The sequence below is a fragment of the Saccopteryx leptura genome, chromosome 3 (assembly GCF_036850995.1).
Source record: "Saccopteryx leptura isolate mSacLep1 chromosome 3, mSacLep1_pri_phased_curated, whole genome shotgun sequence".
Classification (NCBI taxonomy): Eukaryota; Metazoa; Chordata; class Mammalia; order Chiroptera; family Emballonuridae; genus Saccopteryx; species Saccopteryx leptura.
The window spans coordinates 34,065,864-34,092,420 of NC_089505.1; the positions used below are offsets into that span (position 1 = coordinate 34,065,864).

The 26,557-nt window shown below is 36.9% G+C and overlaps 1 protein-coding gene across 2 annotated transcripts in view; it reads left to right on the plus strand.

Annotated features, from left to right (window-relative positions):
* ARHGAP18 (Rho GTPase activating protein 18) overlaps positions 1–26,557 on the plus strand; it is a 130,640-nt gene that overhangs the window by 66,397 nt on the left and 37,686 nt on the right. For both annotated transcript variants that reach the window (XM_066373266.1, XM_066373267.1), the window contains exons 2-6: positions 1,907–2,100; positions 4,559–4,794; positions 8,288–8,351; positions 12,702–12,880; positions 23,981–24,146. In XM_066373266.1, the coding sequence (XP_066229363.1) occupies positions 1,907–2,100; positions 4,559–4,794; positions 8,288–8,351; positions 12,702–12,880; positions 23,981–24,146 (839 nt within the window). The remainder of the gene's footprint in view (positions 1–1,906; positions 2,101–4,558; positions 4,795–8,287; positions 8,352–12,701; positions 12,881–23,980; positions 24,147–26,557) is intronic.

A 26,557-nucleotide genomic window follows, 5' to 3' on the forward strand; every position in this document is an offset into this window, starting at 1 on the left:
TTTACATTACAGTGAGATTAAAAGCAAGGACAAGGCCTTTATATATTTGGCATGAAATAAACCCCAAATGAATTTGGCCGACATTCTGTAAATTACCTTCAGCTACCCCGGTAGGGCAGAATTAAGGATTATGACCCATTGAGAAATTGAGCTACTCATCACAGAAATTTTTTAAAAAAAAGAGAGAGAAATTTGTTTTAAAGAGAGAACCTACTCATTCACATTTTAATCTAAGAAGCAAGAGTGTAAACTCTCAAATGAGAACAGGGAGTTCATCAAGGCCACTGGGGTTAGAGGAGACCAGGCGGGAGTGCGGGGATGTAAACAGGACGGTTCGGGCAGGGAGGAAGGAAACGCCCCTTAAATTAAGGGATGTGCAAGGCAAACAATGCACAATGGAGATGGGAGGAAAGAGATTCACGCAAACATGCCTAGACTTCCTCCTACTGGCCCTCGTCCTAACACTCATCCATCACCACCCCACTATTGCTTCTGTGTAGAGACTATAGCCATTCTTCACACATTAATGCAACCAGCATTAATAAAGTGCATAATCAAGGTAGAGGAGAACCATCTTTAAAGGAGGAAAATGAGCCTATTAGTATATTATGGTTAAGTAGTCAGTTATATTGCATTTATTTGCAACAATTAAGTTTTTCTATTTTTTTCTAAGAAACTGTTAAAATTTAACTACTGTGTAGCTTTGAGTAGAGTTTAGTGACCCTCTCCTTTATGTAGTATTAAATCTAACTATTTCAAATAATTACAGGGAATGCCAGATTAAATGTGAAAATGTTCACACGCTATTAAAGAATTTTCTTTTATTGCCTTTGTTTTTATTTTCTTATGTACAGTAAGTAAAACCAATCTAGCAAAGTATTACTTCCTATCATATTCTTGGGAGATAAAAGATAATGAAATTAGAATAACAAATACTAGTTTACCAAAAATTATCCCCATTCATATTATATTTTTAAAAAATTATTGACTGTAAAAAGAAAACACTATAACTGATCATTTTTCTTTTAAGTAATTAAACTTTATTCCTTTTTCTCAATATAAACAATATGAAATAAGAATTTAATATGTCTATTATATATGGGTTTTTATTATTAAGTCCTTCAATTTTAGTAGAAGGTGACATGTGATATATGAAGAAAAAATATATTTAAATTGAAGTCATAAAAATACCTTTATTTTTTCACTTTATCCTTTTCTTCATTGGTAATATTTGAGATAAATGTTTAAGAGGTAATCCTAGATATTTATTCAGAATCACCAATTAATAAATTTTTCCAGTCAATGAAGTTTTAACCACTTTTAAAAATACATGTACATAATGGGTACATTTATCAGTAAAACTTAAAAGTTGCTTTTTATAGTAAATTATCACAATGAACTTAATATGTCATCTTTCTACTTGTGTTTTGGTTCCAAAAATAAAATGGAAATTCAAAAGGTACCTAATTTATTGATTACAGATATTTGCTATATACGGGTTGGCTGAGTTTAGATTACAGATATAAATGATAAATAAATGTATAAATTTTCAATCTTAATTTGATTAGCTAATAGTCTCTAATCAAGATTTAACTTGTTTTCTAAGAACAGAGGCTGAGCTTTAAAGAAGTTAAAGTTATTTAAGTGAAATGGAAATGGAGAAACGATTTCCTATATTGCTATTTGTTCTTCACTGTACTTTTTTGGGGTAAAAAATAAAACTGTTTGTTCTACAAGCATATTATAATTAATAGCATCTCAAAGAAAAGAGTTTCAAAGTATATATCTCTAATTTTATTAAAGAGAATTTAAAGAGTTTCCAATTTTTCAACTCAAAAATAAACTTTTGAAATTATACTATGTTTGCTTGTACTAAAATGAACCATGTTTTCTTTTGAATATATAGTCACAAATGTGGCCAGTACGCTATGAACCAAGAAATCACCAAGGCTAAGGAGAAGCCTCCATTTGATCGATCAAGTTCCCAGGATTCTGTGGATGAACTGTCTATGGAGGACTATTTTACTGAACTGGAAAATATCAAGAAATCAAGTGAAAACAGACAAGATCAAGAATTGGTGGTTGTCAAAGAGCCTGATGGTAATAACTAACTAAATAAAACTGTTTTAGTTTGTATATGTATTTATGGGAGATGAATACGTGGAAAGGAAGAGTGGAACAACAATAAAAATTAAAGATAGGGCAACTCAAAAACATAAAGCAGGTTGCCTTTCAACTTGAAAATTACTGTTTGTGGCAGATTTATGGATGCAGCTGCCAAATACAAGTGGCATGAGTAAATTCCTGTAGGCTTATATGGCTGTAGTCCTGTTGGCTAAGCTTGCTGTATCATAACATTTTAACATTAGACTTGATCCTTGAAATTATCTAACTTTCCTTTGAATTTTTGAATTCCTTCTGTGATAGCCTCCTAGCCCAATGGTGACGTGGCTTCTAGTGAGGGTAGATGCTGGTGGAAAGCTTACTACTTTGTAGTGACGCTGTTTTTCCATTGGTTAGTTAGAGTTGCTTAGACGTTCTATATTTTATTTATATATTAAAATCTGCTATTCTCCCTTTGACTCATATGCTGTAGTGTTGCTTTTCGGAAGGGCAGAACAAGTCTATTCTATTTTTACGTGAGTCTTTGAAATGTTTGAAGATAGTTATTTTGTTGCCCACCAGCTTCTTTCTAGAAGGAAAAAAAGTATCATATGAACTGTTCCTTTTGGCTGGTTTGCAGACCGATCCCAGTCCTGTCCTCTTATATTTCAAAGTATATACCCCAGATTGGATGCAGTGTCCCAAGTTTAGCCAGCTAATTTAAGAGTATAAATTTGGACAGTATTTTTTTTTTAGCCTCTATTTGCTTCTTTCTTGTATTTTGGTCCATAATTTCCCTCAAGTGTCTTTCCAGCCGTATTTCCCACAGTCTCCACTGCTACACTTGCTTTTCTAGAAGAAACATGTCAAACTTTCCTTTTCCCCCTTAAATTTCATACTGTTTTAATCTCCTAAAATCAAGCAATCATCAAATTTTATGTCCAATTTTGGCATCTATTCTATAGTTTTCTTTCTATGTCTTGAGCCATCTATAAGTTTATAAATATGTCTTTGTTATATAAGTTGATATAAATGCCAAAAAAAAGTAAGAAATGAAAAAAAAAAATGGAAATAGCATTCAAGCCTGATACGTAGCCATCTGTCATTAGCTATTTCATAATTTTCCAATATTAAAAGAAATCCATAGATTGTTGTTCATTATGTGATTAGCAAGAAGAATTAGGAATGTTTTTACATGTCTGTGCTTTTTCTTTGACTTTAAATTGAGTTTTACCTTTCTTTTTTTAATGAAACAAATGATTCAATATTGTAATATTCACTGTCCCTGTCATGTCAATATCAGCATTTTTCCTGGAAATTTGGTTTTATATACCTTGCTGAGTTCTACCTAAACAGCATTAATAATAATGGCTGACTTTATGTCAGTTTTTGTTGTGTGGCGTGCAGAATGTCTGGCACCACATTATATTTCTTGAAGCCAAAGTTATTAATACTTGATTTCTACCCTCAAGGAATGTATATCGTGTAGAAGGATAGACAGGCAAAACCAGTCAGTACTAGATCACGTGATACAAGCTAATAGAGTCCTGCAAAGCTTATCCCATATAACTTTCTCACTTTTGGTTAGAAGGCAGCCCAGACAGCTATGAAAATAAAGTCAGCTTGAGAGTGACTTGCCTAAAGTGATGGGGATGTCAACGTGCAGAACTGGGGTGTGGATGCAGGTCTTTTGTGTCCCAAACAGTTGGTCTTTTGATTTCCTTTATAAACTTGGTGCTTGGTGTGAATCTATTCTAGTTAGCTTTCTGTTTTCCTGTAACTACAATGTTTGCTTGCCTGTTTATATCCTGCTTTCACTATTTCAAATTGATCTAGTTATGTAATAAACTACTTTTTTGTTTAAGATGGTGTACTTTTAAAAAATATGTAAAAACCATGAGTCTCATGGGCTAAGGGAATTAAAAAATTAATTTGAAATTGATTAGTTCCTAATGTTCAGATGCTTTTTACTTCTTTGTCACACTTCCTGGTCAGCAGCAGTGAAGAGAGAAAACAAACTTTTCTAATAATTAGTGTTGAATCGGTGGTAGTTCTGAACTGAAGCCAGGACACAGGGCTTTAATGGATATCCCCAGCATTGACTTCATTCTAGAACTTGGTGGAAATAAGTTAAATTTTCAATGCTCACTTCTGGAAAGGGAACAGTATTATCTTCCCGTAGTTAATCCGCAGAGAAGTTATAGAGGTTAATTACATACATGTGAAGTCATTTAAATTTTTTAATTGAGTATCTATGAAATGGATCTTAAATTTGATATCTTTGTAGCTGGAGTTGGTGGCAATTGTCCAAGTTTCAGATAATGGTTCTTAGCACTGCGGATTGGTTGCAATAGATGAGTTTCAGTAAGAGTTTTTTCAAAGCTTAAATAAAAACGTCCAAGTTCTCATATTTTGTCATCTGAAATACCGTTTTTTTTTTTTTTTACTGTCTCAGAGGGTGAATTGGAAGAAGAGTGGCTTAAGGAGGCTGGATTGTCTAATCTCTTCGGAGAGTCTGCTGGAGACCCCCAAGAAAGCATGGTGTTTCTCGCAACATTAACCCGGACCCAGGCGGCGGCAGTTCAGAAGCGGGTAGAGACCGTCTCCCAGACCTTAAGGAAAAAAAACAAGCAGCACCACATTCCTGACGTCAGAGATATATTTGTTCAACAGACAGACTCAAAAGAAAAAGTAGGTTTTCTCTTCTTTTTTTTTAGATGTTAAAGAAAAGGAATAATTGCTTAGACTGATCCAGTTCATTGAAATTATGAAAGACATAATGAGCATATTATTATATGCCAGACACTAAGGCTCTCTGCGGGCGGGGCTCAAGAGGGACTTGATCCCTGTCCTTCTGGAAGTAAATGCTGATGGGGCAGAAATGTAAACAAGTTACAATTCAGTGTGGTAATCTCTATCAGTGTCCTTGGGGCATCAGGAGCGGCCCACACCCCCGCCCACCCCAAACAACGTGACCACCAATTGTCCTTACAGGAAAGTAGGAGGTGAGGGATTCTTCCTTATCTGGTTACTCTTGTAGGAATATTTGCTTCTTCCTAGACTCATCTGAGGGAGATTGGAAGTGAGTTGTGAGGGAGCTAACTGTAGCTGAATTACAAAGCAAGAACCCTGGAACACAAAATAACTTCCCTTTTGTGTTTAGCACTGAGCACAGTGCCTAGCATCTAGAAGACTTGATTCAATATTTGTCAAGATGATTAATCCATTAGTGGAAGTTATTGGAGTCTGGTTGAAGCTATGGGACTTATGAATGAAAAGATGTCAGGGAAGACATGGAAAAGTAAGAGACCTGCATGGCCTGGCACAGTGCTACTCCAGTCAGCCCCTTGGGGGACTATGTGTTACTAATCCACGAGGACATAAGGAGCTTTCACCAAATGTAGGTAACATCCAACCATCAGGGAAGTCTTACTACCAAAAGGAAAAAGAGAGAGAGTAGGGGCAGAGAGAGTGCTTAACCAGTTGGGATTCTTAGAATTAAAGTTGATTTATATTCGGTCCTGTTCTCAGATGACACTGAATAGCTCTGGCCTAGAAAACCCAGTGAGATGGTTGAAATAAGTGCAAACAAAAGGAATCTTGAACAATGATTGTGATGATAATAATAGCAATAGTAATTGCTGCCACCAGTGTTACTGTGCTAACTACTTTTCCTTGCCTGATCTCATTTCCTCCTTACAGCTGTCTTTTGAGTGAGGTATTACCATTTTCATTCCATGGCTGAGGCTCATAGTCTTAAAGTAACGGGCTCAATGTCCCATAGATTGTTAACCCAAATTTGTTTGACTCTAGTATGTGCTTTTAACCACTAGGCATCCTGCTATATTTGGTTCCCATATGTGATTCTGATATTAAGTAATCTGAACATGAGACTCTATTTTACACTATCAATAAAAAGTAACAAAAATTTCATGATTCTTTAAAGAAATGAGAAAATGAGAAGGCTTACGTTTCAGGTATCTTTCTCTCATGTACAGAGGTTTTCTGCTTTTGTAGACATTTCATTCTAAGAAATTTTTATAGCTGCAGATTTCTGCTCCATTTGCATGGTCAGTTCTGGATCAAATCCAGGCTATTTTACAGTTTTGGGGTCACTGGATCGTTCCAGGCAGGTCTCTTGTTGCTGTGTGGCCATGAAGCACTTGTTTACCACTGAGTGGGTTTTTGGGACATCCACAGGAATTGAAGGGCTGAACCAGGTTTCCAGCCATAAACAATAAATGGCAAGGAAATGTAGTATTTTGACATTTCTTTCCCAATAAAGGAGGTAAAGGGAAGTTGGAAGGGAGAGGGGTCATAGAACTGAACCTAAGGAAAATATATTCGGTGGGATTCATGCCAGTTTTCCAAGAAGATGTTGCTACTCTGTGCTAGAAGCAGGATTTTGCAGCCAGTGCCTAAACTACATGGTCTGAGGTCAAGGTAACTGGTGGATTGTATCATCTGATGGAGTCATGAAAAGTGAACTAGCACAAGTAAGTGAAAATAATGTTAACTTCCATTGAAACGCTGCCACCCATTAGAACCATATCCTCCGTCCTTCTAGCAAGCACGGCTAGCCATCTTCGCCTGCAGTTCTTCTCTTCTCAGACAAGTGCATTCTCAGCTCTTCCTCTGTAAATGCTTCCTCGTGAAGCCATTGCTGACACTAGGAAATATAATACAGAAATGAGTACCATCTGCACTGTCATCTTCAATTGCTCAGGAAAACAATTCTGACCGCATGTTCTAAAATATGTGTTCATCTGTAAGCTGAGACTTGCTCAGTGGGTCACCGTGCCATGGAAGGCTAACTTTCTGTGGGCTTGTGGGCGGAGCAGTGAGGGTGGTATTGCCCAGTCCTGAATGGGACTGAGGTAGTGCCATGACCCCAGGACCACATCTGCAATTTGGTAGTTACCATACCAGTCTCTAAGTAATGCAGTAGTGGTCTCTATGTACCTGACCCATTACGTTTCTAGACTCCTAGACTGCAGAGAGGGAGGATCCCATCCCCTCTTGGCTCACAGCTGGAGGGGCAGTGTATGGTGAAGATGGCTACAAAGGCCACCCTCTTTTGTGTAGAGATGAAAATTCAATCGAATGATTACTTTAAAAAGAATTCATTCAGTTAGACATCTGTGTGTGATTGATCTAGACTCCCCTTCCTGGTTACTGAGTTCCCTCTGAAGCCTGACTTGGAAAGGAGGACATACTGCCCAGCCACACGTCCTGACGAGGGGAGTCGGCATGCTTCACTGTGTCCACAGACCCTTGGAGCGCCACATTCCTCAGATGTCACTGCTCCAAGCCCTTGGAAAAAGGAGTCCCTTTGCATGTCTGTGCTCCTAATAACTGTTTGGTGATTTAGTTTTAATTTATCTCACATTTATCACTAGTTGTTTTTTTTTTTTTAAGTTTAAGATTTCTATTTTATTACCTACATGTCACCTTGTAATTTTGTTTTATAATGGCCTTATTGAAATATAATTGATATACTACCCAGTTCACCCATTTAGAGTCTGTAATTCAGTGCTTTTTAGTATATTCACATATTTGCAACCATCACCACAATTGAATTTAGTACGTTTTCTTTATCCCTGAGAGAAAGCCTGCGCCCATTTAGCAGTTGCTCCTCCTATTCCCATCTTTGGCCCCAGGCAGTCACTCATCTGTGTTTTGTCTCTATGGTTTGCCTTTTCTGATTATTTCATAGAAATAGAATCACAAAATAGGTGGCCTTTGTGACTGGTTCCTTTTGCTCAACATAATGATTTCAAAATTCTTCCATAATATAGCACGTATCAGTACTTCATTTCTTTTTATGGCTGAATAATATCTCATCGTGTGGCTAGACTGCTTTGTTTATCTACTCATCTATTCAAGGGATATTGCTAGCTTTTTGATATGTTTGTCTTTTCCCCTCAACTAAGTGGTGGCATCCTTGATAGCAGGGACACTCTTGACATTTTTCATATTCCCCATAGTGCTTAGTATTATGTCTTACAAGTTGTGGGTAATCAAATATTTGCTGATTATGAGCATGCTACCATTTTTCTCCCCTGTGATTGCTATAATTCTGAATAGAGTTCCTATATTCTAAAGGTTGGTAATGGAATTATTTACTATATCATTTTCTGGTTGTGAGTGGGAGATGACTAAATGGCCCATTTTCTATCTTTAGGCTCCAGATGGCACTGAATCACAGTCAGTCAGAACAAATGAAAACAAATACCAAGGAAAAGATGGTATGTTGGACCTGTTCTCTTGTATTTTCCCATTTATTAGTATAACAAACAGATACAGCCTTTTAAAACATTCACTTTTAATTCTAGTAAGAAAATTTTATTAAAATAGTAATAGTAGATAATTACAGAAGGCTGAGCATATAGTGAGCCTTTGATGGTGAGAGTGATGATGATGATGACAATTAGTTAATCTTTGTGTATCTCTCTGCTTTAACATCTCTATACATAATCACTTTCCTTGAATGCTCACCATGTGCCAGGTACTATGTAGATATGTTTAACTAAGTTAATAGATGAAAGATCTGGTGAAGTCATTTTCCAAAGCTGCTGAGCTAGTTAAGTGCAGCCCGTGAATCTGGATTACTTTTCAGAAAATTTAGAGAAACTTAAAAAATGTGTAAGTTATTTTGAACAATTTATTATGATTCTCCTTTATATACTATTCATCTTCTATATCTGTTGTTTGAGAAGTGGATTAGAAATTCAAAATGAATGAAAATAGATATTAAGCCTTATTAGTACTTATCAAGAAAGAATTTATAACTATTTCATTTATTTACAAAAAGAAAAAGTGTTCGAAATTAAAATAATAGACTTAAGCTTTAAAATTTAATTTTTAATTGTATATTATTTAAAATCTGTAACAAAGGTGGTTTGTGGCTGCAGATTCTAACGAGGAGATTTGTCCTTTTGTTTATGTTCTTAAGACCTGGCATCTGGAGTGTCTATGCCATTAGTAGTGTTGTATTTGGATTGGAAACATTTGGGCAGCAGGATTAGGTAGACTGTGGAGGACTGGGAAAAGTTCCCAAACGTCCTGTAAGAATCAGGAGTTAGTCCAAGATTATATAGGGCGTTTTGGAGTACTGGAGCATCCAGTATCTGTATGTTTTCATTCTTTTATACTTTTCTGAGAACTCTCCTGCCTTTAAAAGACACGCACACACACATATGCACACACCCATAGACATCTGTGTATATATGCAAGTGTGTGTATGTGCACATATATGTCTATATATTTATATCTATAAGAGCACTTCCTTTTATAATTCTATGGAGGTTTCTTTAGTTGTGTTTTTCTTATATCAGAATGAAATGACTGGGTGCTTCCCCAAGTCTACATAACAGTGAACACTGAAGTGACAAACGAACTGGAGTTCCCAGGGCTGGCCTGCTGGAGAACTGGGTCATCAAGAGAGACAGGTGAACCTTTTGTGCCAGTGTCAATATGCTTTAGGCTTTGGGCAACAGTGACTGGCAATCACTAAATGAATACTGAGGAAAATATTGTCTTTTCTTGATGTTTTCCTCCCTTGCCAGAGAGGGTGATGTAGGTTCTATAAATAGAAGTCCTGGAAGACGAGTTCATTACTGGAGCACTTTCCAGGCTAGCTTGCAGCAGGCAAGGGAAGTGTGGCAAACTTGTCTGATTTACATCTGCTTTTGCTGGAATGTCATGAAGTGGGCATGGAGCCTCCAATCAGAACAGTAAGAATGTGTGTAGCGCCATCCAAGTCACTGAGAATTTACTACTGCACCTGTTTTGGGCCATGTCATGCTCCTTCGTTAGCCAGTGAATTAACTAGTGTTATGCAGATACTGAAAGGTTCTGAATGAAATGCATGGCAAACATTGTCTAGAGTTGGAATGTCAAGCTCTTTCTGCTTGAAATCGCATGCATGACATAGTCTGTTGTAAATGTTTTCCCTAGACATTGGGTTTTTACACATGTTCAGTCAAAGATACTTATTCTAAATGCGAAAGTTATAAAGTGGTAATGTTGTAAGGGTTGTCACATTTCACATTAATCTACTGCTAAATATCAGTCTTAACTTTTCAACAAATACTACTACTCTATTTTTGTGAAAGACCCAGTGTTTACATGCATTAAGCTATATTAGTAATGCCCACTTTATAAAAGTTTCACATTTATATGTATATATTTTTTATTTTCTTTTTAATTTCATGGAAGAAAAAAATTCTTTTTTTGAGTTTTTATTTTTTGATTTTTAGAAAGACGGAGATAAAGCAGGGGTAGAAGAAAGCATCAATGTGTACTTGCTTTTAGTATGTGTCTTAGCTGGGCAAGCCCAGGGTTTTGAACTGGCGACCTTATCATTCCAGTTCAACACTTTATTCACTGTGCCACCACAGGCCAGGCAGAAAATTCATTTTTTTAAATGAAAGCTAGAATATTTCAGACAATTGAAAAATTTCAAGGAGTTTTGTAAAATATCTATTTGTAACCCAATGTTATTGATTATCTCATTACCAAAGGAGAATAAAGAAATTACATTATTTACACTTGAGGACTTTAAGAGCCAAAGTTTATCTCAGCATTCTCTTAGCTTTTCTCTTTGAGAATAGATCATTGATTCATGGATACTTTCATCAACCAACTAACCATTCATTTCTTGTTACAACATCCCTATGTTCCTCTACCACTGTTTTTCTTCTCTCCCCTGACTTGATACGCCATTTAAATTTTTATGCTTTTATATACATTTTTAAAATTTTTGCCATGTTTTAGAGAAAATATATATGTTTTAAATGTGTTATAACTTAATTATAATTTTTTCTATGTAGTTTTGAATTCAGTACAAGACATTTCATAGATGAGAGTTGGTAGTATTTATTGTAACTCTAACCTGAGGGTGTTGAAGAGAAAAAGAAACAGTTTTAAAATTTTTGTCCATAAAAATTACATTCTGGAAAGCTAGTTTGTAATTTAAGAAAATGACCAATCTTTTTTTTTTCTCATAAAATGGTTTTCTGAGAAACCAACCTATATTCACAGTAAAACATGAAACAGTGTAAACCAGTGGGAAAAGACTTTAAAAATTAATAGAATGAAGCTCTAGTTATTCTAATTGAATAAATTGTTACAGGCTATTGGAAACATATAACATGACATAGATGACAGCAGATAAATGCTATCAAAGAGCTTCAAATTTATTTTTATTTTAGGATTGACATAGGTAAATGCTTATTAGTTACATTCTTAACTGTGAGATGCCACTAAGAGCAGGTATGTAGTCTGCAGGGCTCTGTGCAAACTGAAATGGAGGCTTCCTTGTTCAGATTTCAAGAAAGTAAGAGCACAGCATCAAACCCAGTGCAGGCCCCTTCAAAGCATGGCATGGTGTCCCTCCCGTGTGACTGCTCAGGTCACACAACCATGGATAGCCCACCTTGCTTATTGAGTGAGAGTGAATCAGGCTACATTTACACCTATTCTTAATTTTCTTTTGAGAAAAACAAAAACAATTTTGTTTTTAATTTAAATTACTAGGAAGAATTTTTTTCCCTAAAAGCAGCAACTTTTAATAATATGTATATATTACATATATTTATTACATTTTTAAATTAACAACCTTTCATCACTTTGTCATAACAGTATATAATATATAAATGTATTGTGTGAGTTTATTTTGTAATTCAGTTTTGCTGCCCATGATTTAAATGTCTACAACGAGGAAATAACAGTAATCCTGTGATAGGTTTCAGGGTTTTTAAAGTGTAAATTGCAGTAAAACCAAAAACTTATCAAATAGTAAAATTTAGAAGGATTTTCTTTAAAGCTTAAAACTGGTGTTTTCAGCAAAAAAGGCTTTCAAATATTGTTTTTGCTTTTTTTTTCCTGTAGAAGTAACAGCAAACAAACAAACACAAATGTTAAATTATACTCTTGAAATGTTGGTGTAAATGCCTGGAAGTTATTTGACTAGGTTTATAGTTGTAGGACTTTTTATAGTCTCTGATAGAATCAGGTGCAAGACCTATCGATTCTTGTACCAAGTACTGCCCGACTTGACTCCTACGGCGGTAAGTTTTTGGCAGTAACTCTTGTTTGTAAATTTTTACTCTAGTAGGTAGGTAACATTCCAGAATGAAAAAATGCAGGGTGTGGAAGGGGTAGTATTCCGGGAATCAGTTCTACTGTGAAGCAATTAAATAGTATATTGCTAGTTCTAAGACAGGTCACAACTAACCTAAATAAAACAACATGTCAGTCTATAAAATTTTTGTGAGGTTTTCATTCAGATTTTGAGATTATCTAGCAATGTTTTGGAAGTGGACCCAGAATTGTGACCTCAAAAAAAGATCCCACAATTGAACAATGGGTTTCTAGTCACCACATTTCTCCTGGCTGCTCCCTCTCCCCTACTCCACACAGACACCATGCACCATTGCTAGGATTCCTCGAGTATACTTTTTACTATTAAAATAACTATTAATTATTGCCTGTAGTAAATAGCGCTTTTCTCAGTGGTTTTTTTTTCATATAGTCAATGTATTAGAAGTAAAAAAATAGACAAATAAATTGGGTCTTTTGTTTTTTCCCCACAGACCAGGAATCTAGCCTAGTTGTTGGTGAAAAGGAGCTGACCCCACTGGTCCCTGAGGAGGCACCCGCCTCTGAAACAGATATCAACCTGGAGGTATCATTTGCAGAACAAGCTGTCAATCAGAAAGAGGACTCCACGGATAGGACCCAGAAGAGCAAAGGCAACGACGCCCCATTACCTGTATGTAGTTCACTAGTTTATTCTTAGTCAGATTTTTATTTTGAAATTTTCAGACCCATAGAAAAGGTAAAAAAAAAAAAGTATAGCAAATACCCATGCAGCCTTCACCGTAGATCCATTCAACAGTTAACATTTTACAATCTTCGCTTTCTCTCTTTCTACATCTACCTATGAATATGCTGCGTTATCAGAGGCACACTAACTGTTTTTAGCTTAAAAAACAGAATTACAATACTTAAAAAAATTGAACAAGGAAACAAAATTATACTTATATACAGTCATATTTAAATTTTCCTAATTGTCACATTTTCCTTTATAGCTTCTCCCTTCCCCACCCCCATCTGGATTCGAACAAAGGCCATATGTTGCATTTGATGTGATCTTTCTGGGTTTTTTTTGAATCTAGATCAGGTCCGCTGCTTTGTGTTTAAAATTCTTGAAGACTCCAAATCAAATGGCTGATGTTGCCTGTTTCTCTATGATTAGATTCCAGTTAAACATTTTTGGCCAAACTCCTGCGTAGCTGATGTTTGCGCCTCCTGCTGCATCATCAGAAGAAGGGCACGTTGTTAGATGGTTCCTTTACTGGTGATGGAAGTTTGACCACTGGGTTAAGGAGATGTCCAAGAAATCTCCCTTTTGTAAACACGCTTTTATTTTTCTATATGCAATTAATATGAATTTATGATCCTGAAGACTGGGTGAATATCTTATATGTCAGTGATAAGCTGTTCCCCACAGGTTGCACCATGCATTTGTCTTCTTTGCCTGAAACCATAATTAAACTGGTGTTTGATAAATAGTGATTTTATACTTCTATTATTTCTTCTATACTGATTGGCTGGCAGTATGCTGGAATAATTGGTTTTTCTCTTTTATCTTTTTGCTATTGAATAGTACTATGGACTGAAGGCCTCCTTTTTCATTCAGTGTTTTATAAGTCATCATTTTTCTCTGCTGTCTCAATTTACCCAGATTCATTTTAACCTGCCTTCCTCATTCATAAATGATTTTGCTTTCTAGTACAAGGTGTTCCAGGCTCATTCTGTACTTTTCTTCCCTCAGACTTGAGAGAATCCATTTCTTTAAGGAGTCCTGGTTACTTTCAGTAATAAATTGTATTTCAAAACAAAGCTGTATGTACTGAGTGTGCACTTTGCTAACGAATGTCTTATTTTTTTTAGTATTTATTTATTTTGTAAAATTTCACAATACATACGTTAAAAAGAATGGTATAATTAACCCCTGGATGCTCAGCATCCAGCCCTAATATTTACTAACCCACGACCAGTCCTGACCTCTCCGTACCCCAAAACAGTTCCCTATTCTGTATTATTTTGAAATACATCTCAATTATGTTTTGTTTTCTATAAATATTTCAGAATGTATTTCTAAAAACTAAAGAGGGATATTAATATCCATGTTACCATTATTATAGCTAAAAAATGCTAACAATTCCGAGTTTCAAGCATTCCATCGGTGTTCAAATTTCAAATTGTGTCATAAGTTTTATGACTTTTTATTTTTTACAGTTTGAATCAGGTTTCAAATAGGGTTTGTGCGTTGCAGTTGGGTGATAATGTCTCTGAAGACTTTTTAAACCTCTCCCTGCTTTCATTCTTGCTTTTCTCTCTGTCTCCCTCTCTCTGTCTCTCCATCCTTCACTTTCCTCCTCTGTCCCTTCTTTCATTGCATCCCCTCTTATTCCCCATTCTGTCTTTCCTCTTTTTTTCTCTCCCTTGAAATTTATTTGTTAAAGAAACTTAGTTATTAAGTCATAAAGAATTTCCCCTCTCTGACTAATTTTATTCTCATGTTCTGTTTTCTGTTAATTGGTTAACTCTAGATTTATCATATTTGGGTTCATTGTGTGTGTGTGTGTGTGTGTGTGTGAAATTGTTTCAAGTGTAACTGTATCAAGAGACACAAAATGACTGGTTATCTTCCTCTTTTTGTAAAATAGCAGCTCTTTCTGATAAATGCTTGGATCTATTGGTTTATTAACGGTTACAAAGTGAGGTTCTCATACTTCTTTATAAAACTTATTAATTTGAATAATTCTTTTAAGAAAAACATTCACAAAGTGGTTGCTTCACTTTCTTACCAGTTTTTTTTGTTGTTGTTGTTGTTTTATAGGGACAGAGAGAGAGTCAGAGAGAAGGATAGATAGGGACAGACAGACAGGAATGGAGAGAGATGACAAGTATCAATCATCAGTTTCTCGTTGCGACACCTTAGTTGTTCATTGATTGCTTTCTCATATGTGCCTTGATCATGCGCCAACCCCTTGCTCGAGCGACCTTGGGTCCAAGCTGGTGAGCTTTTTTTTTTGCTCAAGCCAGATGAACCCACGCTCAAGCAGGCGACCTCGGCGTCTTGAACCTGGGTCCTCTGCATCCCAGTCTGACGCTCTATCCACTGCGCCACCACCTAGTCAGGGTCTTACCAGTTTTTAAATTTTTTTTTTGTTCCTTAGCATCTTTCATTAGTGACCAATTAATGTTGTTTTATTTTAATTTTCTTTAATCCATCTTAAATCATGGATTTAGACATGTATGACATGAAAGTAGAAAAAATTTTCCATCTTTATCTGGCATATTTTATGCTGCAGACCTCAAATTGTCTCTTCAAGAAACATTGGTTCCATTGAGTAGAAATATAATTGTATGGTTATGATTAGGACTCTAGGAGTATTTCTTACTCTGGGTTGGTCATTGTTGAATGCCTTTTCAGAGGGTTGAAGTATATCTGTGTCTTCTTTCTCCCATGCTGAGAATAGTAGTTCTTAGGATACATCAGATAATATTATTAGAATATCATGTAATTACTTGTTTGTTTTATCCTCCATTAACTCACAGTATTCTCAGATAACAATACTAATACTATCCGCAGCAATATGATTACCAGAAAACAGTGTAAACTGGTTTTTCTTGTCTTTAGTTGTTTGTGTCCTTGGGGTATATTCCAAAAGGAATATAACAATAAAATTACTATGTTTTAGGTTGTTTAGGGTAGTTTTTCTCCATGTGGTTAAACCACCAACTTCATACTTGGTTAGGTTAATTTGTTTCATTTTATTATTGATTTTTAAGGAGAGATTGTTTTGATATTTAATTTTGTTTTATATGCATATAAAATATTTACATGGTCCAAAAGTCAAATCTAAAAGTAAGATGTATTAAAAACCTGGCTCCTGCCTGACCAGGCGGTGGCACAGTGCATAGAGTGTCCGACTGTGATAATGAGGACCAAGGTTCGAAACCCCGAGGTTGCCGGCTTGAGCGCGGGCTCATCTGGTTTGAGCAAGGCTCACCAGCTTGAGCCCAAGGTCGCTGGCTTGAGCAAGGGGTCACTTGGTCTGCTTTAGTCCTCCAGTCAAGGCACATATGAGAAAGCAATTAATGAACAACTAAGGCACCATAACGAAGAATTGATGCTTCTCATCTCCCTCCCTTCCTGTCTGTCTGTCCCTGTTTGTCCCTCTCCCTATCTCTGTCAAATAAACAAACAAACAAAAAGCCTGGCTCCCATCCTTAAGCCATCACTATGTTCTTTCCCTCCTCTCACAAGTAAATTTATTTTGATTTTATAGTTTATCCTCTGGTCTTAGATGAATGGTACTCCACTATACATACTTTTCTCCACCTTAAGGTGTTTCTTTTTTGTTTGTTTTTGATTTAGTGGTGTATTTTGGCGATTACTCCGTAGTAGTATAGAGAAATATTTCTCATTTCTTTTTATAGATATGTTGTACTTCATTGTGAGAATGTATTACAATTATAATTTATTCAAACTTTCCTAATGGTGAACATCTGGGTTGTTCCTAGGCTTTATCATATATTTTTAAGAATTTGCCTTTAAAGAATTGTTCTGCCCAGTGGGGAAAGTAAAGAAGTATGCATCATTTGGCCTAAAGCAATGATTCACACTCTAGATTATTCTTAACAAAAGTATCTTTTAAAAGCAGCAGTCTTCATCTCAACTGATGGAAAGGGTTTGAAGTGAAAGAAAGTAAAGTCTAATTTTAAAAAATGAACACATTGTTGACTTTTAAGTTGTTGATTTAAACAATGAAATAAATTAATCTTCACTTAATGGACTTAAAAAACAAAACTTTCTCATTTTATTCTCCAAATAATAAACTAATTTATGCTCCCCAACCTTGATTTTATTCATGGGATGCCCCAAGTGTAAAATAACCTTCCTATTTCTAACCCTCTGTGTTCCATGTTTATCAAGGAAGCCTTAACCAATCTTTGGGTTCTAGTTCAGCATTCAAGTTTATTGTTAAAAGTCATTCCTGAGTGAACTTACATTAGATAAAGTATGTAAAATCATGTTTGAAATTACTAGATGCCATACTTTTGATAATTATTGCCAGTCGACCCATGTATTTATTTATACATGTATGCATCTGTTCACCTCTATCATCCGTACATCCATACGTCTTCTAGAAGGCATGGGCGTACTCTGGTTTCTCTTCAGATTGCATAAATCTTTCGCCTTTTAGAAGGCATGGGCATCTAAGCTTTCCACAATCCTCAGCCTGGTTGATGAGGTGAATACACTTACGTTCACCACTCTGAAGCAGGTGTGTAAGCAAGTACAACCTTACATTCTATTTCTACTCGATGCTCCTCTGCTTCTGTAAATAAGCAGTAAGCTTTATGTAATACCTTGTTCTCTGTTGACCTCATTTTATAGTCACTTCCCTTTTTTTACAACATTGAGAAGTCTTTGTTAATTCTTTATGATATCACAGGGGATTCAAATTTCTCTTAAATTGGGGGATCAGGTTTTAAAACTTTAATGTACTTTAGTTTGAAAAGTTAGCCATGATTAATTGTGTTATTGTGGACCCGCTATTATCTCAGAAATTGTGCTCTGTAATTATTTCATGTATTTATCAAATGATCTCTAAGAGGTCGATATTTTGATTCCTATTTTTCATACAAGGAAATGGGTGAGAGAGATTACATGACATGCTCAGACTTGGCTTCAGTGACTAAGCTTTTGAAGCCAGAGACTTTTCTGGAAAACTACTGGGCAGAAAAAATATATTATGCTCACTTTGTTAAAGATGGTGCTGCTCACATAGAAGCCCATCGCCCAGGTGATGATATTAGTTGCCCTTCTTGCTTGGGATGGGCATGATTATATTAATGTGTATTGGGGGTGGGCTGTGGGCAGGCAGGATCCTTGTAGCCTGGGGCTTGGTTTTAGGACTAAGCCTTTCCCACCCTTTTTGATGTGGAGTGGTGCACTCTCATGAGGAATCCCATCATGCCTCAGATAAGTGACTTTGTATCAGAGACTTCCTTATTTGTATATTGGATTAAAGGTTTTGATTTCTACACTATAAAATGGGGACAGACTGGGAGCTTGCTCTCTCTCAGTTCCTGAGATTAGCATTAGAGAGAAGAGCAGAGAAAGGCCATGTGGAGGAGGCCAGGAGAAGCAGCCAAGATGGTGGAGTGCTGAGGGAAAAACCAGTTTATGCAGAGTTTGTGCAGAGAGAAGGAAGGAGATGGGGAGCAGAGGTGAATAAGTCTGGTGAACTAGAAACCTTTGATTCTAGGAAACTCGGATAAGTCAGGAGCTTTGTGAGCACTGAATGAGTGGGTTTTGGAGCCCAGTGTGTGTTTTTACTTGCCCGCTGGGTGCAAGCTAGGATTAAAGCTAATGGCCCACCAGTTCTTGGCTCCATTGTTTCATTACTGACTGTCTGAATCAAATGTGAACCTGCATGGGCCAGGCGGCTATGATGGTGACCGTGCCTACTATAGGCCTTACAGAGACTATGTTGATTTTATTTAATGTGCCCTAAAGGTATATATGTATTTAAATTAAGTGTTATTTTAAAAAAATATTTATTTATGTATTTACATACTAAAATTTTCAGTTATAGTTTCCATTTGCAATACAATGGATGAACCTAGAGAATATTATGCTCAGTGAAATAAGTCAGTCAGAGAAAAGAAATACCATATGATTTTACTTATATGAGTAATTTAAAGGACAAAAACAAACAAAATTGAAACAGACTCATAGATATGGAGAACAGACTAATGTTTGCCGGTGGGGAGGGTGGCTTGGGTACTGGGTGAAAAAGGGGAAGGGATTAAGAAGTACAAAGTAGTAGTCATAGACCAGTCAGAGGATGTAAATTACAGCATAGGAAATAGAGTCAGTACTATTCTAATAACTGTGTCTGGTGCCAGGTGAGTACTGGAGATATTGGGGGATCACTTTCTGTTATTTTATTGGAGCTACAGAGAACTTGGTTAGTTTAGGATGTGGTGTAAGTAAGATTCTGGTTCACTGTTTCTGTTTATAAAACAGAAATTTAGTATCGCTCCTTCATTCTGTCTTGGAGACTAGAAAGATTAAGGGTGTATTTAGGAATTTTTAAGATCACAGTTTTGGAATGATCTTTGAGAAAACTATGATAGAGTTGATATTCTAGATGCAAGCCTATATTTTATATCTTAGGTACTTACTCATCAGTGTCTTTTGGACTCCTATTGAGTCATGTTTAACACAAGTAAATTCACATTTTGTAACAACTTGGGTTGTCTGGCAACAGAACTCTGTATACAAAAGGCCAAAAAGTAAACCTAGAGGTCCAAGTTGGGCATTTGGCAGAGAGTAGAACACTTCTGGAGGAAGTTGAAGGACAGCGGAAGAAACAGCAGTGTGGGATTGGGTGCGGAGACTAAAAATCGAAGGCAGAGGAAACTGAAAATCTAAGCAGATGCCAATATAAAAACTGGTGTGTGAGGTCATGATCTGATGGCTCTTGCTCTCCATTAAAAAAGAAATAAGAAGAAAAACATTATATTTGAAAAAAAGTAATGCAAACATGAAAGATTCCTAAAACTAACTTACCTAGAAAACTACTCATTCTCTGGAAATGACAATGAATGAAATACTATGATAAAGTTACATTGTACACAGGAAAAATAACTTAGGTAAGGAATGAGTCTCCTAGCAGAGGGTATCAAAAAGCCATGCTGTGAAAACTGACCTAGTGAGAGTAGATTCCCCTGCTTTCCAAGTTGAAGTCTGAGCAACTTGATGAGTGAAAGAGGCAACTCCGTCATAACTCATGAAGTGCCGAGGGGACCCCTTGTACAGCGAGACCTACAAAGGAGGGACGAGTCCTGGAGAGCTACCTGATTAATTTATGGTGACACATGAGAACCAAAGACCTTACAGAGTTCAAAAAACTGTATTTCACTCTTTTCTTTAAGCACATTTTCCAAAAGATAAAGAGCTTTCCTTTGCTGAAATTGCACTGCCTTCTCTTAGCCAACAAACTGAACCATCCAGTCTATTAACTAAACAGAATGACAGGAAACTTTATAAATATTTAAAGCTGCCGCTATGAATTAAACATTGAAATAAAGAACTGAGTCCTTTCATTAAGCACAATGTTAAATAAATAAATAAATAAATAAAGCTCGTGACATGTATTCCTAGGTAAATCAAATGTTTGAACTAATAATATTTCAGGTTTCTTTAAACATTTACCTCGGGTAATGTTTTGAATGATTTTATTACATGTGTTTGGCTTATTAGACCAAAAGCAACTGATTTTAATGAAACGCTGAAGACTTTTTTTCTATTTTATATATAAAATAAATGGTTGTTAAATAGGATTGGGTTCAGCCCTTCAGAAACAAAATAATTAGCTGAGCTCTGGGGCCAGGCATGAGGAAAATGTGGAGAGTTTTGTGTGGTTTTAAAGGGGAATCTCAGTACTGATCACAGGAAATGAGGACGTGTATATTCATTCATGAAATGGACTGGGGCCGAGCACCTGCAGTGTGCCAGGCCTAAGGTACAGTAGGGTTACAGAGCTGATTAAAACGTGACTCTTCTCCTCGAGGGCCTCACAGCCCTATATCAACACTGATCAACCTAGATTCCTTCCTGCATGCTGAGGTGGAGGGAAAAGTGGAGCAGAATGGAATTGTTACTGAATTTGGGATTTACAAGATCTGAATTTACATCCTGATTACATCAGTGGCTAATATTTAAGTCTCTTTACTAAAACCTCAGTTTCCCCATTTGGAATATGCTATAATAATTCTTATCATATAAGAACTTTTACAGAATAGAATGAGAAGTCATTTATCAACTATATGAGTATTATCCTTATCATTTTTCTTTTGTTTATTTTTATTTGTTTCCAAGTGAGAAGAAGGGAGATGGACTCCCACATGCACCCTGTCTGGGATCCACTTGGCAACCCTCATCTGGGGCCAATGCTCTACCCATCTGGGGCTATGCTTGCCACCAAGCTATTTTTAGCACCTGAGGCAGAGGCCCTATGGAGCCATCCTCAGCACCTGGGGCCAATGTGCTTGAATCAATGGAGCCCTGGCTGTGGGAGAGTAAGAAAGAGAGAGAGAGAGAGAGAGAGAGGGAGGGAGAGAGAGAGAGAGAGAGAGAAAGGGGAGGGCTGTTGGAGAAGTAGATGGTCACTTCTCCTGTGTGCCCTGAGCAGGAATTGAACCTGAGACATCTACATGCTGGGCCAGCACTCTACACTGAACCAACCAGCCAGGGCCTCATTTTTTCTTACATTACAGTAATATCTAGGAGAAAAGGAAAACGATGAAATCTTGAAATTATTGAAAAACTTCTATAAAAAGCATGTAGGAATAATACTTTTTGAGAACTTAGTATTTGCCATTTGATTCCCCACCACAACCTTAGAAGGCAGATTCCGGTATTGTTCCCAGATGAAATGGCTGAGACTCGGGGCTGATGTAATTTTTCCGAGGTCACATAGTGAGTGAGTGATGGCGCTAAGATGTGCTACCTGCAGTCTGTCTCCACATCCCCAAACCTTCTGCACTGAACGTTGGAGGCCATTGGCCCTTATGTTAGAACTTCACTTAGGATGCATATTCAATCATGTCTATTATGCTTTATTTAATGTTCTCACAGAAAAAACAACTGTATTATAAAAAGTTAAGAAATTACCTCTTTCTCCTGTAATGAACTTAAAGATACTTTTATGTGGAGTTGAGTTTACTTGAAAGAAATTAGCTGCTCAGTTAATGGAAGTGGTGGGTTTTAGGAAGTGCTCTAGGGCAGCAGCTCTCCATCACTGTGGTCCCAGGACCCCGTTAGGCTCTTAACCTCAGGTGGAAGGCCTTTTGGCCAGGCATCTCCAACTTCATATTGTTTGAGGGTTGGCTGGCTGCCTGGGCTTGCAGCTCTGTCAGTTTTCTGTGACTGAACCAAGAAAGAAGAGATCTAAAGATTTCTACAGAAATTCTGATTCCACGAAAGGTTTTGAGAAGATGAATATGGCCGGTTCAAAGTGGTTTTGGAATGGAAAAATTTTCTTTGGATTCAAGTCCATGGAAATTTGTCACTGACCTGTTTTATTGAACTATGAAACATGATTGCGTAGACCAAGGAATAGTTCTCTTGATAAATAAACAATTAAAAAATGGGGGGACTTTAATTTACATCAGTTATAACTATGGATATTTAGCATATTAGAAAATAAAATTGAGAAATTTATAAAATATTCTATTTAAACCATAATATTATAGTCAACATAACATTTTTTATGAAAATAACCATATTAGATATTTATTTAAAAATTATTAAGAGATGTGCCATGGTTTTACATTTTAGCAATTTGATTCTTGTATGTACTTCTATTACATTGATATGTCTTGTTCCTCTGGAGAAGACCATACAATTATGGGAGATTGAGAGTGAAAAAGGCAAATAATATGTGAATATTAATTACTAAAATAATTTTGACTCTTTAATAAAGGGTATTGGGTTCCCCCAAGGTCCTTGGATTACACTTTGAGAACTGCTACTTTAGGCCATGTCTCTTACAATACTTTTAGATTGTGAAATATTAGTGATATGCTGCAAAAATGAGTAAAGCAAAGTGAATCAATTGAACATCCTTGGCCATTAAATTAGGAAGTGAAGATATAACTTTGATAAGATTTTAATAGACTGTTAGAGAACAGTTATTGTGTTAGTAATCAGTAAATTCAGAGGGACTGTAATTTGCATTATATATTAGAGAAATTCATGTTTCTACCTTGTGGTTTGTTACCTTATATTTAAGGTTTTTAATAGTAAGAGAGGCAAAAAAGATAGTAGATAATATTTGAGAAAGGCAAGAAACAGCAGAAACACCAGTTGCCTGTGAAGGCAGTATCTCTGTGTCTCAGTTTACTTACTCAGTGTTGAAACTAATAATAGCAACCACATAAAAGTGCTTAGGAAGCGCCAGGCAATCAAACCTCATGACAGCCTTCTGAGTCAGGTAGTCTTCTCCCCTCTCTCAACCTCCCTCCTTTCTTCCCTCCCTGTCTTCTCCCTCTCCTCCCTCTTCTCTGTCTTCTCCTCCATCCCCTCCTCCCATTTTACGGAAAGAACGATGAAGCAATCGACAGAAGTCACACACAACTTAGTCAGTAGCCAGCTGATTGGTAGGTGATCTGGCTCTGAAGTCTAGGTTTTAAGTCTCCTTTCTGCTCTTCCCCTCCCCCAATTCTATACAGCCCTTCTGTATCTACTCTAATTTGGGTTTTAATGACATTCTTAATATATTATATTACATTACATTATATCAAGTCATCATATATTATATATAATATTATATATTATATATATGACAGTCCATAATAATACAGGTAAAAGATACCTGGCAGGTTGTAACTACTCACTCCTGGCTGCTATTTCTCTTTCTCCTTCTTCTCCCTCTTCCTCACAGTTGTGCTGGACACTTAGTCATCCCTGGTTTTGAAGGTCAGTTAACTAGGGTATTTTTTTTCTCTTTTGGGTTCCCTGTCTCTTTTGTCCTCATAGCCACTGGGGTATGAATGAATGATCCCAGTATGGGATCTGGTCCCCCTGTTTGTCAGACTTCAGAGACTGACTCTTGAACTTCCCACAGGTCCAGACAGCATCACCGGGACAGTATCGCTCTTTATTCCGACCGGAGAAATTGTGTTTTCATTGTCACTATCATGTACTTACAAGTTTATGATTCATTAAGAAAACGTTAGATACTGTACACCTTTACTATATTAATGGTATTTATTTTAGAGTTTCAGATTGCCAAAAGACAAAACTGGCACCACCAGGATTGGTGACCTGGCACCCCAGGACATGAAGAAAGTTTGCCGTTTAGCTCTAATTGAACTGACTGCCCTCTATGATATACTGGGTGTTGAACTGAAACAACAAAAAGCTGTGAAAATCAAAACAAGAGGTAATTGAAAATAAAAAATAGTTGGACTTCTAAAGTAGCAAGGATGAGCTTGGCTTTTTAACAATATTTTTAGGGGCAAAACATCTACAAAACAGACCAACACTACAATGCATCTAAAGTTTAGATTCTAAGACATTGCCCTCAAAAATTATGTACCTTTGAAAAAATGCACTGTCTCCTGGAATGTGGCAAATAAAGGCATAATCAAATATTTAATTACTATAGAAGAAAATTCTGAATCAAGGACTTATAACTCATATGCCCTCTCCTTTAAAAATATATAGTAAAGGCCCTGGCCGGTTGGCTCAGCGGTAGAGCGTCGACCTGGCGTGCGGGGGACCCGGGTTCGATTCCCGGCCAGGGCACATAGGAGAAGCGCCCATTTGCTTCTCCACCCCCCCCCCCTTCCTCTCTGTCTCTCTCTTCCCCTCCTGCAGCCAAGGCTCCATTGGAGCAAAGATGGCCTGGGCGCTGGGGATGGCTCCTTGGCCTCTGCCCCAGGTGCTAGAGTGGCTCTGGTCGCGGCAGAGCGACGCCCCAGAGGGGCAGAGCATCGCCCCCTGGTGGGCGTGCCAGGTGGATCCCGGTCGGGCGCAGGCGGGAGTCTGTCTGACTGTCTCTCCCCATTTCCAGCTTCAGAAAAATACAAAAAATAATATATATATATATTAATATATATATATATATAGTAAAAATAATGCCTTTGTAATATATACTTATTTATTTCTAAAATAAGTTCTTGAAAAAAATGACTTTAAGATGATTGATTCTGATCAATTACTGATCAATTACTTTTGCTTAGTTATTTGATGGGAAATATATATGGTAGTTAGTAGGTGTTAGGTTCATTAACATTCTACCTATATGTTTTGCAAGCACATTCGTTGCTTTTTAAAGAAAATAATACCATTGTGGCATGTAACACTGCTACACTGTATTTATCATGAATGTGTATAGTTTTTCTTTTGTAAGGCAGCTTTATACATTATATGAATTTACTCTATTATTTTTTAATATAATAGAGAACCGATACCTTCTGGGTTTTTGTTTTTTCAAGACATTAATGGTCTGGAAATTCAAGAAATTCTCTGTTGACAAAGCTTTTCTGTTTAAGAAAATCATACCTCTTGTTTTACCTTAATGGTATCTCCTAGAAAGAGACCAAGAATGAGGATTACTGAGTTGCTATGGTAACATTAGCAAAGACAAGTATTCACCTGATGTAAGTTTTAGAGGCAATTTCTTGGTGGGACTGAAGTGTGCTTCCCCTCCAGGCCCTCTGCCATGATGGGCATCAGAAGACTTCATTCTGTGCTCAGTTCTTATCAGTGTTTTAAGCTTCAAACTTTGGGACTTTTTTTATTTCTGAGGTTAACGATGCTTCCGGTTTCAACAAGTCCATTGTGGACAATGAAGGCCTTCTTCAAATATAAAACAAAAATGTAATTTAGATAGCTGTTCTTAGGACCTTGAAAGTGGCTGCAAGAGGTGACTGTTATGTTTTAGAATTGAATCCAAGCAATATTAGGCCTATATTAAGCCAATATTAAGAGAAGTATTGTCATTTTTATTGGGTATCACTAATAATAGACTTTTCTTTCCATCTTTTTAAGATTTTTTATATGTTATCAAAGTTATTTATCTTGTAAACTAGATTGAACATTTTTTTTTTTTGTATTTTTCTGAAGCTGGAAACGGGGAGAGACAGTCCGACAGACTCCTGCATGCGCCCAACCAGGATCCACCCGGCACGCCCACCAGGGGGCGATGCTCTGCCCCTCCAGGGCGTTGCCTGTTGTGACCAGAGCCACTCTAGCACCTGGGGCAGAGGCCAAGGAGCCATCCCCAGCGCCCGGGCCATCTTTGCTCCAATAGAGCCTTGGCTGCGGGAGGGGAAGAGAGAGACAGAGAGGAAGGAGAGGGGGAGGGGTCGAGAAGCAGATGGGCGCTTCTCCTGTGTGCCCTGGCCGGAAATCGAACCCGGAACTTCTGCACGCCAGGCCGACGCTCTACCACTGAGCCAACCGGCCAGGGCTAGACTGAACATTCTTGAATATTCTGGGTTGTTTTTTTTAAATTTTTAGACTAAAAGTTATTTACTGGATTACTGGCATTCTCTTGAATGGCATCTCTGTCGAGTGTTACAGTTTGCAGTGTTTGTGCTCAGATCTCGGAGATTCTTTTCTTTCCATGTTCACAAATGATTTATATCTTCCTTGCAGATGTGTTAGGCTTCTGTGCAAACTATGCCCTCAGTCATGGGCAGGGAGGTGCTGCGTACAAGCTATATTCATACCAGACTTAAGGCATATGATTTTAATTTAGAAAAATTAGGAATGATTACATGTCATTCCTTCTGATGTTATCCCCAAATATATAAAATTACTAATTTAAATTCAGGAATATTAAGC